General features: G+C 41.2%; 1 protein-coding gene across 1 annotated transcript in view; it reads right to left on the bottom strand.

Moving 5' to 3' along the window:
• Positions 1-15,388, bottom strand: part of KLHL6 (kelch like family member 6) — a 62,765-nt gene extending 47,377 nt beyond the window's left edge. Inside the window, exon 1 of the mRNA XM_037027595.1 lies at positions 14,972-15,388. Within this exon, the coding sequence (XP_036883490.1) occupies positions 14,972-15,264 (293 nt within the window). The 5' untranslated portion in view covers positions 15,265-15,388. The remainder of the gene's footprint in view (positions 1-14,971) is intronic.
• Positions 15,389-18,700: the final 3,312 nt, after the last annotated feature.

The following is an 18,700-nucleotide window of genomic DNA, read 5'->3' as shown; positions in this document are numbered from 1 at the left end:
CTCCTCCTCCCCTTCCTTTCCCCTCTAAAGATAAATAAATAAAATATTTTAAAAAAGAAAAAGAAAACAAAAGAAATAGAAAGAGAGAAGACCATAGGCATAAAGAACAAAATGGCAATAAATAAGCACCTATCAATAATAACCTTACATGTAAATGGATTTAATGCTATAATCAAAAGACATAGAGTAGCTGAATGTATAAGAGAACATGACTCATGTATATATATATATATATGCTGTCTACAAGGGACCCACCTCAGAACAAAAGATACACACAGAATGAAAGTGAAGGAATAGAAAAATATTCCAGAAACATTTTAGTGAAGATGGAGGTATAGGTAAACATGCCTTACCTTCTTGCACAACTAGGGTAAAAATTACAACTAGACTACAAAACAAATATCACCCAGAAATGTCCAAATTAAGCTGTATATAAGTCTGACAACCAAGGATTTACAGAAGCCACATTCATTCAGATGGGTAGGAGGGGTAGAGATGCAGAGACACACAGAGGGGCATGGAGAGCCACAGAGACATGGAATGGGCAGTCCCACATCCATGTGTGATGGATAAAAATCATGGTGGATAAAATTCAGGAGGTATACTTCAGGAGTAAGAGGTCCCAGCCCCAGACCAGGCCACCCAGCCCAGGGTTCCAGAGCCAGGAAGATAAGTCCCCATAATTTCTGGCTATAAAAACCAGAGCAGATTGGGGCAGTGGAAGAAACTACACAATTCTTGGGATACTCCTCTTAAAGGGCCCACAAGAGATTTGAGACTTATGTAGGCACACTTCCTATAGGATTCAGCACCAGAGCAACAGCTGGAAGGGCACTAGTGGCATACAAGAAGAGACTAAGGTGGCTGGCATCAGGATGAGTACTAGGAGGTGGCTTCCTCCTGGGTAGAAATCCAGAGGCCACCCAGCAGCGTGTCCCCTTTCTGAGGCCTTCCACACACAGGGCCTTGGAGCAGTGACACAGTGATTACCTAAGACCCCATACAACTTACAGGTGCTCTTTCCTACAACAGGCTGTGCTACTAAGACAGGGAGTCAAAGCAGCTCTATCTACTACACAAAAACAAACACAAGGAGGCTGTCAAAATGAGGAGACAATGAAATATGGTCCAAATGAAAAAACAGAACAAAATTCCAGAAAAAGAATGAAATGAAATGAAGATAAGCAACCTATCAGATATATAGTTCAAAACACTGGTTATCAGGATGCTCAAGGAACTCACTGGGTACAGCAACAGCATAAAAAAGAACCAGGCAGAAATGAGGTTTACATTAAGTGAAATAAAGAAAAATCTACAGGGAACCAACAATGGAGGGAATGTAGCCAAGAATCAAATCAATGATTTGGAACACAAGGAAGGAAAAAGCACTCAATCAGAACAGCAGGAAGGAAAAAGAATTCACAAAAATTAAGAGAAGCCCAGGAACTTCTAGGACATCTTCAAATGTACCAACATCTGAATCATAGTCATGCCAGAAGGAGAAGAGAAAAAGCATTAAAAACTTATTTGAAAAAATAATGAAATAAAACTTCCCTAATTTGGTGAAGGAAATAGACGTACAAGTCCAGGAAGCACAGAGAATCCCAAACAGGATGGACCCAAAGAGGACCACACCAAGACACATCATAATTGAAACATCAAAGATTAAACATAAAGAGAGAATCTTAAAGCAACAAGACAAAAACAGAGTTACCTACAAAGGAGTTCTCATAAGATTATCAGATGATTTCTCAAACGAAACTTTTCAGGCTAGAAGGTACTGCCGAGAAGTATTCCAAGTTGTGAAAAGCAAGGACCTACAAGCTAGATTACTCTATCCAGCAAAGCTAACTTTTAGAATGGAAGCGCAGATAAAGTTCTTCCCACACAAGGTAAAACCAGAGGAGTTCCTCATCCCTGAGGCATTATCATATGAAATGTTAAAGGGAATTATTTAAGAAAAAGAAGATCAAAACTATGAACATTCAAATGGCAATAAATTCACAACTAGCAATAACTGACTCTAAAAAAACAGACTAATCAAACAAGCAGAACAGAGGCAGAATCACAGGTATGGAGATCAGTTGAAGGGTTACCAGTTGGGATGGGGAAGGGAGTGAAAAGTTGTAGGGGTTAAGAAATAGAAAATGGTAAGTGCAAAATAGAGAAGGGTAAGTTAAGAATAGTATAAGAAATGGAGTAGTGAAAGAATTTGTATATATGACCCATAGATATGAGCTAAGGATGTAGGATTGCTGGAGTGAATGGGGACACTAGGTGGAGGAGTGCAAAGAGGGAAAATTGGGACAAATGTAAAAGATATTTTAAGAATATTCCATGCAAATGGAAATGAAAAAAAAGACGGTAGGGTAGCGATACTTATATCTGACAAAATAGACTTTAAAACAAGGGCCATAACAAGAAATAAAGATGGTCATCTCATAATACTAAAGAGATTGGTCCCACAAAAGAGTATAACCCTTGTAAACATATATGGACCAAACATTGGAGCACCTAAGTATATAAAGAAAATTTTGGTGGACATTAAGGGAGAGATCAACAACAATACAATCATAGTAGGGGATTTTAAAACCCCCTGACATCAATGGGTAGATATCCTAAACAAAAAATCAACAAGACAACGATGACCTTAAATAACACACTGGATCATTTAAGATGAATTTAATTGATCATTAAATTGAGATGATCAATTGAGATGAGAACATTTCATCTCAAAGCAACAGCATATACATTATTCTCAATCCACACAGAACATCTCAAAGATAGACCAAGGTTAGGACACAAAATAAGTCTTACAGAGATTAAAATCTTATCAAGAATCTTCTCGGACCAAAATGGTATGAAATTAGAAATCGGTTACAATTTAAGAAACTAAAAAACATTCAAACACATGTTATTAAACAATAAATAGGTTAATGATGAGATTAAAGAAGGAATCAAAGTTACCTAGAAACATGAAAATAAACACACAACAATCCAAAATTTATGGGACATGAGAAAGTAGTCCCAAGAAGAAAGTTCGCAGCATTCCAGGCCTATCTCAAGAAGCAAGAAAAATATCAAATAAACAATCTAAGCCTCCAGCTAAGAAAACCAGAAAAAGAACAACAAACAAAGCCCTGCATGAAGGAAGGAAATAATAAATATTAGAGCAGAAATAAATAACATAGAGACTAAATGCACAATATAAAAGATCAATGAAACTAAGGGTTGGTTCTTTGGAAAGATAAACAAGATTGACAAACCTTTAACCAGACCATTAAGAAAAAAAGAGAGAAGAACTACATAAATAAAATCAGAAATGAAAGAGAAATAACAACTAACATTACAGAAATATAAAGGATTGTAAGAAAATACTATGAACAGCTGTACCATGGCAACAGATTGGACAACCTGGGCAAAATGGGTAAATTCCCAAAACATGACCAAGTGGGTTTTATTTCAGGTATGCAAAGTTGGTACAATATTTGCAAATCAATAAATGGGATATATCACATAAATAATGATGCATGAAAATCGCATAATTATATCAATAGATGCAGAAAAATCATTTGATAAAATCCAGCACCTATGATAAAAACTCTCAGCCAAATGAGAATAAAAGGATCACACTTCAACATAATAAATGCTATATATGACAAACCCACTGCAAACATCATACCCAGTGGGTAAAAACTAAAAGTGCGTCACTTAAGTTCAGGAACAAGATATGGATGTCCACTTTCACCACTCTTATCAACACGGTACTGAAAGTACTAGCCACAGCAATCAGGCAAGAAGAAATAAAAGGCATCCAAATTGGAAAGGAGGAAGTAAAACTGTCATTATTTGCAAATGATATGATATTGTATATAGAAAACCCTAAAGACCACCAAAAAACCCCACTAGATCTAACGAGTGAATTCAGCAAAGTAGCAGGATACAAAATTAATATTCAGAAATCAGTAACATTTTTATACACCAATAACTATCATTTTTATACATCAATGAACTATTAGAAAAAGAAATTAAGAAAACAATGCCATTTACTATTGCAACAAAAAAATAATAAGGTACCTAGGAATAATTTTAACTAAGAAGGTCAAAGATATCTACTCAAAAAATGATAAGATACTGAAGAAAGAAAATGAGGAAGTTACAAATAAATGGAAGCATATACACTGCTCGTGGATAGGAAGAATTCACATCATTGAAATATCCATACTACTCAAAGAAATCTACTGATTCAACCAATTCCTATCAAGCTACCAATCTCATATCTCACAGGTCTAGAACAAATATTCCAAAAATTTATATGAAACCACACAAGACCCCAAATAGTCTCAAAAATCTTGAGAAAGAAGAACAAAGTTGAAGGTGTCACAATACCTGATATCAAACTACACTACAAGGCTATAGTAATCAAAACAGCATGGTATTGGCACAAAAACAGGCATATAGATCAATAGGACATAATAGCCCAGAAATAAACCCGCAGTTTTATGGTAAATGATATTTGACAAAGAAGGCCAGAGCATAAAATGGAGTAAAGGCAACCTTTGCAATAAATAGTGTTAGGAAAACTGGACTGTTACATGCAAAAAAATGAAACTAAACCACCAATTTACACCATACACAGGAATAAGCTCACAATCAATTAAAAATGTAAATGTAAGTTGCAAAATCACTAAAGTCCTAGAAGAAAACATAGGTAGTAAAATTTCAGACATTCCTCATAGCAATATTTTTGCCTATATATCTCCTCTGGCAAATGAAACAAAGGAAAATAATAAACAAATGGTACTACATGGAACTAAAAGCTTTCGGACAGTAAAAGAAACCATCAACAAAATGAAAATGGAATCCACTGAATGGGAAACATATTTGCCAATGATACATCTGATAAGAGATGAACTTCCAAAATAGATAAAGGATTTACACAACTCAATACCAAGAAGACAAACACCGCCCCTGCCCCCACCAAAATAGGCAAAGTTCCTGAATAAACACTTCTCCAAAGAGGACATACAGATGGTCAACAGACATGAAAAACTGTTCAATGTCGATAATCATCAGAGATATGGAAATTAAAACCGCAATAAGATATCACCTCATGCCTGTCAGAATGACCATCATCAACAAATCAACAAACAAGTGGTGACGAGGATGTGGAGAAAAGAGAACTTCAGTGTGCTGTTGGTAGGAATGCAGACTGGTGCAGCCTCTGTGGAAAAGTGTATGGAGTTTCCTCAAAAAATTAAAAATGAATCTGCCTTTGGACCCAGATATCCAAATTCTGGGAATATATCCTAAGATCCCAAACACCAATTCAAAAGAACTTATTCACCACAATGTTCATTGCAGCACTGTTTAGAATAGCCAAGATCTGGAAACAGCCCATGTGTCCATCAGTGGATGAGTGGATAAAAAAAACTGTGGTACATTTATACAGTGGAATACTATTCAGCCATAAAAAATGAAATCTTATCTTTGACAACAGTAATAGGTGGACCTGGAGATTATAATGTAAGTGAAATAAGCCAGATATAGAAAGACAAATACCATATGATGTCACTTATATGTGGAATCTAAAGAACAAAATAAAGTGATGAACAAAATAGAAAAAGGCATGGATACATGGAACGGGCTGACAGTGATCAGAGCAAGTGGGGTAGAGGGATGGATGAAAGAAGGATTTTAAAAATTCATATATATACAATATCCATATGTATACAAAAACATATATATACATACATACATACATACATATATATATATATATATATTAAAATACATAGATGCAGACAACAGTGTTGTGACGGCCAGAGGGCAAGGTGTTGGAGAGAGGAAGGTAGAGGTGGGCTAAGTGGGCAGAACAGCAGGGAAAGAGATTTTGCCTGGGGTGATGGGCACACAATGCACTGTATAGATGATGTTTTATTGAGTTGTGCACTGGAAACCCGTGTGGTTTTCTTTTAATATATTTTATTGATTATGCTGTTACAGTCATCCCATCCCTCCCTTCATTTCCCTCCACCCTGCACACCCTCTCCCACTCACATTCCCCCTTTAGTTCATGTCCGTGTGTCACAAGTTCTTTAGCTTCTACATTTCCCATATTATTCTTGCCCTCCCCCTATTTTCTACCTACCATCTATGCTACTTATTCTCTGTACCTTTTTCCCTCTCTCCTCCTCCCACTCCCCTGTTGCTAACCCTCCATGTGATCTCCATTTCTATGGTTCTGTTCCTATTCTAGTTGTTTGCTTAGTTTGTTTTTATTTTTGTTTTAGGTGTGGTTGTCAATAATTGTGAGTTTGCTGTCATTTTACTATACATGTTTTTGATCTCCTTTTTCTTAGATAAGTCCATTTAACATTTCATACAATAAGGGCTTGGTGATGGTGAACTCATTGAAATTGACCTTATCTGAGAAGCACTTTATCTGTCCTTACATTCTAAATGAAAGCTTTGGTGGACAGAGCAATCTTGGATGTAGGTCCTTGCCTTTCATGACTTGAAATACTTCTTTCCAGACCCTTCTTGCCTGCAAGGTCTCTTTTGAGAAATCAGCTGACAGTCTGATGAGCACTCCTTTGTAGGTGACTGTCCCCTTATCTCTTGCTGCTTCTAGAATTCTCTCATTCATTTTAATTTTGGGTAATGTAACTATGATGTGCCTTGCTGTGTTCCTCCTTGGGTCCACTTTCTTTGGGACTCTGAGCTTCTTGGATTTCCTGGAAATCTATTTCCTTTGCCAGACTGGGGAAGTTCTCCTTTATTATTTGTTCAAATAAGTTTTCCACTTGTTGCTCTTCCTCTTCCCCTTCTGGTACCCCTATAATTCAGATGTTTAAAAATGTCCTGGAGGTTCCTAAACCTCTCCTCATTTTTTTTTTTTGAATTCTTGTTTCTTCCTTCTTTTCTGTTTGGTTGTTTCTTTCTTCCTTCTGGTCCACTCCATTGATTTGAGTCCCTTGTCTCCCCATCACTATTGATTCCCTGTGCATTTTGCTTCATTTCATTTAGCATAGCTTTAAATTTTTTCATCTAGTTTGCAACCAAATGCAACCAATTCTGTAAGCATCTGATCACCAGTGCTTTGAACTGTGCATCTGATAGGTTGGCTATCTCTTGGTTGCTTGATTGTATTTGCTGTGGAGCTTTGATCTATTCTACTGTTGGAGCCATTTTTTTTTGTCTTGTCCTGTCTGTTACATATGGGAGTGGAGCCTTAGGTGTTCACCAGGGTGGGGCAGCCCAGTCACTAGGTTGTGACACCACATAGTCCTGTATGTGGGGGTGGTGTCCGAGAGGGAACAATGGCACTTGCTTCACTGTCCATGGGATCTCAGTCTCCTCTGCCACTTCCCCCAAGCAAACCGGGCCCTTCTGGTGCTGGTTCCTGGGTGAGTGGGCTTGTGTACATTCTAGGGTCCTGTGGGTCTCTCCAACAAACTCTCCTGTGAGGCTGGGAGTCTCTCCCAGCACCTCAACCCCCACAGGTGTTCTCAATCGGTGTTTTGAGGCTCTATTTCCTGGCGCTGAGGCCCTGGGTTATGTGGTCTGTCTCAGTTTTCCATGGTTTATCTGCACTTGAATGTGGGACTGCCTGGTCAACCAGCTGCCTTGTGCACAGTTCTCGCTTCATAATCACCAACTCACTGGATCTCCCTGTTGCCAACCCACACCCAGGGTCTTCCAGCCGCCCTCTGCGCACCTAGGGTCTGCCCACCACCATCTTGTGCACCCGGGGAAACTTGCATGCCCAGTAACACCACTTTTTGGGTCTCAATCCCTCTCCACTTGGCCACCTGACTCCGCCCCGCCTACTGGTCTGGATGAATGTGTGTATCTTTCAACTCCTTGGTTGTCTGACTTCCATACAGTTCAATTTTCTGTCAGTTCCAGTTGTTGTTTTGTTTCTAAATTGTTGTCCTTATTTTGGTTGTGCGAGGAGGCACAGTTTGTCTACCTACACCTCCATCTTGGCCGGAAGTCGAAACCTGTCTGGTTTTGTGAACTAATGTCACCCCAACAAATTCAGTTTAAAAAATCATACTGCCAGTCACCTAGAGCTTTGCTAAATTTCCTAATCTCCATTCTTTTTAGTCCTGTTTGTGTATGCATGTGTGTTATATCCATTAACTCCACTCCNGAAACTTGCATGCCCAGTAACACCACTTTTTGGGTCTCAATCCCTCTCCACTTGGCCACCTGACTCCGCCCCACCTACTGGTCTGGATGAATGTGTGTATCTTTCAACTCCTTGGTTGTCCGACTTCCATACAGTTCAATTTTCTGTCAGTTCCAGTTGCTGTTTTGTTTCTAAATTGTTGTCCTTATTTTGGTTGTGCGAGGAGGCACAGTTTGTCTACCTACACCTCCATCTTGGCCGGAAGTCGAAACCTGTCTGGTTTTGTGAACTAATGTCACCCCAACAAATTCAGTTTAAAAAATCATACTGCCAGTCACCTAGAGCTTTGCTAAATTTCCTAATCTCCATTCTTTTTAGTCCTGTTTGTGTATGCATGTGTGTTATATCCATTAACTCCACTCCCAAGAATTATTCATTGAACATCTGCCTCTCCCTAATCCCTCAACATCAAAATGTCCTTGACATCAGGTCCCTTGTAAGCCTGAGCTAACTCTACAATAACATATCATGATCTCTTGAATGCCAGTAAGCTCTTACTCATCCCTCAACCTGAATCATTATATGTAAACCTGCTAGTGGTTAATTTTTATAGCTCATCAGAATGAGTTATGATGCAACTTTTGGTTGCATTGTGTTTTAAAATCATAGCAGTATCAATACTCACATAATTATTGTGGCCTTTTAAGGCTTTAGGCTTCCACAAAAATTAATGCAATAAAACAATGCCTAACCTTAGCTGGCATAGAACACATAGGTTGCCTAAACAATATTCTTTCATAGCAAGGGAGACTTATCTGTATAGAGAAATAGCCTCTCCAAAAGAACTTAAGATGGCTTATGCTAAAGTAGCAGAGGTGTGATAAATTACAAAACAACAACAAAAATAAGAAGATAAGAAATATGTAATTAAAGTAGGAGGAGAATATAACATTGAAACCTAGGCTGAGAAAAGCCAATGCAATGAGTTTCCTACCAGCAAAAACAGAAGTACAATAAATTGGCTAATAAAAGAAAATAAACCATGAATTGCTATTCCTCTTTAATGAACACAAATTTTTCCTTTTGTCTAGTGCCTTCCCCTTCTGAGAAATGCTCTGGTTCAAGTGGTGTACACATACACACTCTCACATCTTTGGCCAAAGGTGGACTCCTAAACTCAGCCTGGCTGATTATTGTGCTCCTCCTCCCTGACACAGTGATTGTCTGAGATTGGATCATTGAATGGAGCTGGGCCAATCAGAGCTTTTCCTGGGCCTTTCAAACTGAAGCTAGCCCTTCAGTCTCTCTCTGGAACCAAAGTCTCAGAGCTGCCAACAGGCAAACTCCCAAATATGTGGCAGCTCCAAGTCCCACCTGGCAGAGAAGCTGAGTGAAGGTGGTAAGAAAGCCCCCTGACTGCATTCAAGGCACTGGTTCCTCTTCTCTCTGGGCTTTGCTGCATCCTGGCCCTTCCTATGATTCGGTCATGTGGCCAAATACCTTCCTCTTTTGCCTGGGCTGATTTGACCTGAGTTCCTATCCCTTACAACAAAAGAATGCTGACTAATACAGAACATTGAGCAATATGATGGATGGTGAGGTCCAAGGCTGTTTTACCAAAAGCACAGATGTTCTGCATAGAGCCACCTCTTCCCATGGAGTGTTTGATGTTTTCCACATGAGAATCTAGTTCTGTAAAGGCATTTTCATGCAGGAACAGTTACATATCCATGCACTTTCATGCAGGGATAATGCTCAGAACTTGATAAGTTAACGAAGAAAGTCGTTCCCTGTTGTGTTTTAGTTGAGACCTGCATGGAATGATATTCAAAACAGGAGAATAGATTTTCTGGTCTTAACTGAAAGAAGATTCACATGCCCTAGACATCAGGAATGGAGATGACAGAGATGACGTTTTATTGAAAATTCAAAGGATCTGACTGCACTTCTACCCTGGGGCAGCAACCCCCATCGAGAAGAACTTTTTTAGGATTGGAAGGCAGATAAGGGATTATAGATCAATAGTACTTAAGTACTAACCATCATATTGGCTCAGCCAGTAGGAAAATATTAAAAGTGCAAAATACAGGGCCCAATGCTAGAAGTACAATTAATAGTTCACTAGAGTTACCAACTGTAGCAGTAGAAATCCTCAACAGTTACGCCATTATCTCGGTTTTAATCCAGACCAGATGGCCTTTAATTCACTCTTGTTCTCCTTTGCATCCATTCTATCACCTATGCTTGCTGGCTCCTTTTTAGATAACTTATACATCATGGAAAAAAAGAAAAGGAGTACAACATCTAAACACAGCTTAAGAGTAGCCTCTCTCCCACATTCCTGCCATACAATAATTGGATGTAATTCCTGCCATCATATATAATAATGATTAATAGGTTGTGCCCACACTGCCGTTTCCATTCTTAGTCTTATGTTTGATTTCTGTAGCAAGTAGTCAAAGTCCTCTCATTACAGCCTCAGGGAACCAGACCCAGAGACTGAGGTGCTGAGGTACAAGGCAGCAGCCATGCCCAGACAGGGATTTCAGCACCAACAACTACAAAGGAGTTTGCTGTTGACTCTGACTCAGCCTGGGAGCTGAGAAGCTAACACGCATGTAGAAGGGGCCAGTCATCAGTAAGATTGAGAGAAGCCTGATGAGCCCTCCCTCTATCAACTCCAATCCTGGGAATCACACCGTTGCTCTCACAGGTCAACATCCTGTATGGAGTGTGCCAGGTTCTTCAGTGAGTTGCTCCCCATCAAATGGAGAGAACCACTGGTTTAAGTGGAGGTCCTTTGGGAGGTGGGCTCAGTATGCAGGGTGAATAAACCCTTCCCATGACTTCGATATGGGGACCTGTCCAAAGGCATAGCACAAGCTTTATTAGTAGTCTTATAAAAGACACTAGTAGTCTTATAAATATTTTAAAACCATTAATATGATTGTTAAATCTATGCTTTCCTCAATGCCATGAAAATATTTGGACTCTGACATTACCTGGTTTAACATTTAAATGTATGTTATGAGCTACTTTCGAAGCTTTATTCACCCTTACCCTTTTCTCAGTCTCAAATCTTCATATTTTCCCAACTTCCTCATTCCACTTAAAATGTTTAAATAGTCCCTCAAAGGGAACTGCAGTGTCTGAGTTACAAATATAGCCCCTGTTTACAGCCACCCTGCTTTCACATGTAGCTGGACAAGAGCTGGGCAGCAAGTCCAGAGAACATGTGTAGGATGATAAAAGTGAGGAAGATTCGGGGGGGAAATGGAACTGGTGGATTTTCTGATGCATTGGACCATGTGGAAAACTACTATGGAGAGTCTGTGAGTAAAAGATGTTCCCAAATCAAGTGGAAAAAGTGAATTATAATTTCAGGAAAGGCAAAGGGTTTACAAGAAAGGAAATATAATCATATCACATAATTGGGCTCAACAGGAAATAATGTTTTCATAGATATAATGTAAACTCTTAATATAAATTAATCAAAAATATAATAACATCATATTAAGAAGTTATAGAGAAGGAAAGTATATGGTAAGAAAGTTATATAGAAATGCTAAGTCCTTATCACACACACTAGAAATTCATATGTCTAACATTGAGAAATCAAGAAAGAGAAATATAAGCAGATTTTGTGGAAATACAAATATAACAGAAGAAACAGATAAATGTTGAAAACGGTAGACTCTGGTGAGCAAGGCTAAAGAGTACAGGAGGTAAAGATCGATTTTTGTTTTTCATCATAAGCCTTTAAATATATTTGACTCTGATACTATTCTCATGTATTACTTTGATAAAAATACATTTTGATTTGTAAAAATACACATGAAAATTTGAAAGACCATGAACAGGTAGCTCATAGGAAAACAACTGAAAACCATATTTAAAATAAGAGAAATGCAAATTAAAACTAATTTGAGATACTCCTTCTCATGGATCAAATTGGGAAAAATCCAAGTCTGAGGCCATCCTCTTCTGGCAAGGCTGTGGGAAGGACAAAGTGATCGAACTCCTATCAAGGAGAATCAAGCAATATCTGTTAAAACTGTGGGGCATTTCTCTTTGACTCAGCAAACCCTGTTCTAGAAACGCACACCAGGCACTCTGGCATGCCTAGGAAATGACATGTGTATAAGGTTATTCATTACAACACTTTGTAAAAGCAAAGGATTAAAAAGAATCCAAATGTCTGTCAATAGGCAATTGGTTAAATAAAGTATGGTTCAATCACTTAGTGGAAAATATGTATGTTCTCAATGAACAAAGATTGAAAAGAAACCTACATAATTCCACCGGCAGCCTCCAGGCCCTCCAAAACTCAGAGCTTCTGTGTGGAAGCCTCTCAGACAGAGCGGACTCCCTACCCTGCCGCAGTCTGAGCGCAAAGGGAACTTGGCTCTCCGCCCCTTTCAAAATCTTAGAAACAAAGCAAAACAGGCGGTGGGTGAGGCAATCTCAGAGTTATTGTCAATCCTAGATTCAAATGTTTCTTTTAAAATTTTTTAAATTGATTTGTAGAGAGCTAGAAGAGGGAGGGAGGAGGAGAAAGAGAGAGAGAGAAACATAGACTTGTCCTACTTCTTATGCACTCATTAGTTGATTCTTGCACATGCCCTGACCAGGGGTAGAATCTGCAGCCTTGGTGTATCGGGTCAGTGACCCAACCAACTCAGCAAGGGCTCAAATCCCTCCTGGCCACTTTGTTAACTGACACACTTGGACTTAGGTTTCTCATCTGTAAATAGTGATAAAATTCCCTACCTCCTAGAGTGTATGTGACACTGAGGACATAGGGCCTGGCCCACAATGAGTGCTCAACAGGAGAGGTTACTATGAACAGCACTGCTGGAGAAAGGAATCCTGTCTCCAGGATTAATGGGCTCCCGAGAGGAGGATGAGCGTCTTGGAAATGCCAAGATAAGAATCAAAAGTCACTGGACAAAAGAATAGGAATTTCCCTTCATGACCAGGGAGTTTCAGAAGAGCTTGTTCAGCCACAGGCAGAAACATGCGCCATGCGGGCACCCCCAGCTTTTCACTGCAGCCGCCTCCTCGAGGACTGGCAGAGACTTCCCCTCCCTATGCACTCTACATCAGCAGGACTGGAGGGACGGAGCCCACGCACCGTCTGTTTGGGACGAGAAACTTGAGGACCAGAGAAGCCAGTGATGTGCTCAAGAGCACACAGCCAGCAGTCCTGTTCCACAGCCTGTAGGAGCCACTAACGACATTGCTTATCAGGCATACATTTTATGGTAGCAGTTTTCCAGGGATTCAAAACAGAAAGAATAAGTCTAAAAGTGGGTACTCAGGACATTGAGCCCAGCTGACTTCCATTCAATTCTGAATGGGCTTGTGACGAATGTGAAAGCGCATGGTCTATATTGGTGGAGTAAGTAACATGTGTATCACATCAACCCATCTCTATGGCTGTGCCTGTGCTTTCCCTTTTATATCTAACACTTCCTGTGGAATGAAGCCCCAACTGTAGTGGCAGTTTGTGTTGCGATAAAAACAAGCATTTCTGGAATGTGCCCAGCCCCTGCTCCAGCCGCCACTACACGTGTAATATTGGGTTTCCATTTCCTCGCCCGTAAATGGGAATATCAGCCACCTTTGTCGGGCTGTTGCAAAAATAAAACCAGTTAACGATGCCTGGCACTTAGCAAGCACCACTTCCTGCAAACCCGGACCTCCCCTTGCCTTTCCTGCGTGTGGGACCTTACCGGTTCCACAATGCCTCCTGCCCTGCTCTTTGAATTCCAAATAAAACATTTCCCCTCTGCACAGAAAGAAAGAGAGAGAACGAGACAAGAAAAAAGAAAGGATAATTTCCATGATATTGACAAAGTAAAATAGTCTTTAGTTTCCCCGGCCAGAATCAAGAGTTAAGTAGAATCCCATTGATAAAAGTGGAGAAAGGTATTTCTTCTTCAAATTTCCCCCAAACCTTCTTCATCCACATTTCCCTTGGGGACTGGTTCCCACCATGTCTACATCAGTCTGGAGCGCTCTGGAGCCAGCTGTACTCACTGGGTTCTCGATTGCCCCACATTCCTACCCCAGGCACGGCTCATGGTTAACACTCAATATACGGTTCTCAGCTGCACAAAGCAGAATGAGGGGACAAATTTCAGCAGAGATACAGGAGCATCTACTATATGCTAGGCTGTGTGCAAGGCCTTTTTCACCCCTCACACTTAATTATCACAACAACCCTGAGAGGTAGTCATCATTATTCCCATCCCGCAATGGACAAAACAGAAACTCAAAGCATGGAGTGATGTGTAGGAAGCCCCGTGGTCAGGAATGGGCAGAGGGGGGTGGAACCCAGGCCTCTGAGTCTGTTGTAACTAGGAGCCTCTAGCTTCTCAAACATATTTGTAACAGCTTTCCTATTTCTCCCACCCCCTCAGCACAAACAGAAACCCCCAATTTTCAGCAAGTCATTTGATAACTTCAAAAGAGGAGCCACATCCTTTTCTCAACCTCTATTGGTGAACAAAGACAACATCATGTTTCCAACACACTAGCCAGACCAAAGGGGGAAAAATCCCCATGACTTTAGATTTTCCATCCTTTGGAACAAGGACATTTCATACAGAAGATTTATCATAATGTAAAAACATTGCTTTTAAATAACACCCATCTCTCTTGATATAGATTAAATCCTAAAATCTAAGGTTGAATCACTTCCTTTCTTGCATCTTGAATAAAGATACAAACCATAAATTCAACAGTCCACTGGTGGATTGGGCTCTCCCATCAATACAGAGATTCCTGACAACTTGCACCCAGTTTGACTCCGGTCTTAGGTGTGCTGACCTGAAATAGTTGCTGGCCGCAGCAAGCACCACGCGGTGGCAGGAGAATTCCTGAATGTCCACACACAAGATGACATCTGTCAGAGCGTTTTCCACACGGAGAGTCTCCAGGCCATTCTGCAGAATTAAGGACAGTCCCGTGTCGTCAAATTTCACCTTGTCCCCATTTAAGATTTCTACCAGGTCTCCCCTTTTCTGGGAGGGTTCCTCTGTGGGAGGTGCCAGAGGCTCTTCCAAACTCTTCTCTACCACGTCGCCCATGGTCCAGGCACCCCTTTGTCCTGCCATTAACATCCAGACTGAAGGAGCGCCCAAGTTTCAGGCAGGTCACATTGCAGAAGCAGAGCGGATTTCCTGTGCAGGGCGCTCCACTTATCACCAGCTGTCACACACACATAACAGGAAGTCTCGCACTTTCTCATCCTGTTACTACAAACACCAATAACTTCTATTCTTCTTTCTGCAAATATTCACAAGGGTAGAAATTACTTAGAAAGGGTGTGTGGGAAGGGGCTCCAGGAGAGGAAAGGCTTCTCAGAGTCTCTATTAGTGTTAGGCAGTTATTTTGGTCCACTTCCCCCCTCACATCCGTGAGCAGGAAGCCTCCAGTTCTGGTCATTACATTTGTACTCCTGGTGCTTCTATTGTCAATGATGGAACGGGCAGGGGGGTTCTATTGTACAATCCCCCTGCCTCCTCCCAGAGTCTGAGCCCCCGCAGAGTCCCTGGGGAACCTTGGAACACACTTATCCCAGCATTCTCGGTTCCATCAGCACTTCACACTTTCTGTCTTTGTCCTCCTCCCTGCTCAGGGAAAAACAATGGCATGGCAAATATTAATGTTCCCCACCCCCTTTTCCAAAATGTCTATTGTTTCAGATATGCCTCTGGAGGCAGAGAAGAAATGGTCTCCAGAAACTATTCCCGGGGTCTTCTCCTTTACAGGGCCCATCAGGGTCAGTCTTTAGGTCGCCCTAGCAGATCTCAAATGGCCTGACCTCACCCAGCATCTATCGGTCACATGTTAGTGGTGGGTCATGAAGCATTCCCATTACCTCTGCAGGCCTCTGTTAAATAGCAATAACTATCTTTTATTATTAAATTTCCCCTAGATCCTAGGACAATTTTCGAAGTTAATGTGTTTTCATCTTTGTAACAACCCACTGGGGGTCAATAGGACTTCCCTCATTTTGCAGCTTAAGGAAACTGAAGCTCTGATCAAGGGAGTGGCAGGACCCAGTTCCCTTTGGCTCCAAAGCCACTCTTTCCTCCACCACCGTGGGGCCCTCAGAGCTGTAACAGCATGTCAGCCTGACTCCTGAGTCTCCCACAGAAGGAACCGCAAGGCCTGCCTGCACCACACTGGCGCCTTGCCAGAGTGGCCTCTGCTGTCTCACTCCTGCCCTCACTCACCCTCTGGAAGTGGGGAGCGCTTCCAGGCGTCCTGATTAGCAGGAGTGCCGATCCTCTGGCTGCCCTGGTCAGCAGTGATTGAGCCCACTCCAGGAGTCCTGATTCTGCCTCAGCTCTTCCTCTCTCCCATAGATACTTACTCTTAAAATCGGGGTATTTGATATTGCCCCACACTTGTTCTTTTTCTGGAGCCAATCGAGGTGCTTTGGGTTCAGAGTATCCCAACAAAGTGGGTCTCACATCATAACAAGTCAGAGGTATGGAGTCCCAGGTTGATCCAGAAGCTCTGTGATGCATTGAAGACATGAGATTTTTTCCTCTTTCCATTCTGTCACCCTCAGGATGATGGAAATGTCCCCTTATGGTCACATAATAGCCGCCACAGTACGAAAAACCAAGTCTTCATACAATCACAATCCAATATCAAGAATTACCATAGCAGGCCTCTTCCCCTCCATCCCTCTCTTTTTACCAGAGACAAAATATTTCCTAAAATCCCCATCAGACTTCTAGGCCATTTGGCCACCTCACACAAAACACCAGGCAATATAAATGCCATGATTGGCTTAAACCAAATTTGATTCACCCACAGAGACTAGTCCACCTTCTCTAAAATCAAATAGCTGGACAAACTCAGGGCCTGCTAGCCCAGGAGAGGGTGGAAGGCTGGTGTGCAGTAAACTCCTGCCCCCGCTCAGGGACACGCACAACCCTAGCTCTCCCTGCAGGTCTTGGCCGGGAGAACCTCAGATTGTAAACAACACTGACTATATTTGACTCCACCCCAATCACCCTAAAGAAAACAAAATTAAAGCCCTGGCTGGTGTAGCTCAGTGGATTGAGCACGGGCCTGCAAACCACACGATCGCGGTTCCATTCCCAGTCAGGGCACATGCCTGGGTTGCAGGCCAGTTCCGAGCAGGGAACTCATGAGAGGCAACCATACATTGATATTTCTGTCCTTCTCTCCTTCCCTTCCCCTCTAAAGATAAATAAATAAAATCTTTAAAAAAAAGGAAAACAAAATTAAAAATGAAACTCAATTCTTTAACTCATGATGAATCCTGTTCACCAATTTCCCTTATTATTTTCCATATACCTTCCTAGCCCACTCATCCCATCCCCTAATGTCGGCAGATAGCTGTTTCCTTCCCCACAACCTTCTATTTCCTAGTAAACGAGCACACACCTATGGGATGGTAATATCTACAATTCTATTGTAGTGCAAAGGTGAAAAACACAATTGTTTGGGTGTGTGTTTCAACCCGGATATGCTCTAAAATTCAGCATGAACTCATAAATATTCTTTATAGCTACAGGCAGAATAACTGTTCTGCAAAACTTTTATTTTCCCTACCAGACAACCAAATACACAAGCCGTTGGCAAAAGCTTTATGGCTGAGCAAACAATTTAATTATGTCTTACTGAGCTAGTTGGTTTCGTGATGCTTGTGAGGAAGAGATTCTGTCCCCATATAATTGGGTAGCTTCGCTCCAGGAAAATCTCGATTCCTAAGGCCACAGATTGCCCTTCTGACTCCAGTCAACTGTCTTCTCTTCTCTTCTCCTCTCTTCTCAACAAATTATCATGATAGAAGCAAGTCTTAAGTCAGCCACTGAGGAAGAGCCACTATTCCCTCAAGTTAACTTGTTGCTACAAAATGATAACTTATTATTTTTAAAACACTTTATTTATTTATTTTTTAGAGAGAGGGAAAGGGAGGGAGAAAGGGAGAGAGAAAGAGGGAGAGAAGCATCAACATGTGAGAGGTACATCAATTGGTTGCCTCTCACACGCCCCACACTGGGGACCTGGCCCCCAACCCAGGCATGTGCCCTGACTGAGAATTACACCAGGGACCTTTTGGTTCACAGGCCAGCACTCAACCCACTGAGCCACACCAGCCAGAGCTAACCCACGTTTTCAGTAAGGCAATCAGAACATAAAGAAACATTGACATGTGAGAGAAACATGGATTGGTTGCCTCTCACACACACCCCAACCAGGGAACAGCCACAATCCAACATGTGCCCTGACTGGGAATAGAACCGGCAACCTTTCACTTTGCAGGATGGCACTCAACCAACTGAGCAACATCAGTCAGGCCAAAATGATCATTTATTGAGCATCAGCTACATTTCAGGAACTATGAGAAGAACTTTATGGACTCTAATGCACTTAATCTTCCTAATAACCTAGTGCAGTTAAGTACAATGATCTGCATTTCGGAGATATAAAAGCAGATCGGGTCATATAATTGTAGCACAAAATATCTGTGTCACACCCATATCCCCTTAGCCCACCCTGGAGTTCACC

The sequence above is a fragment of the Sturnira hondurensis genome, unplaced genomic scaffold (genome assembly GCF_014824575.4).
Source record: "Sturnira hondurensis isolate 20B ecotype Veracruz unplaced genomic scaffold, ASM1482457v3 Scaffold0019216, whole genome shotgun sequence".
Taxonomy (NCBI): domain Eukaryota; kingdom Metazoa; phylum Chordata; class Mammalia; order Chiroptera; family Phyllostomidae; genus Sturnira; species Sturnira hondurensis.
This window is presented reverse-complemented; position numbering and strand designations above follow the sequence as displayed.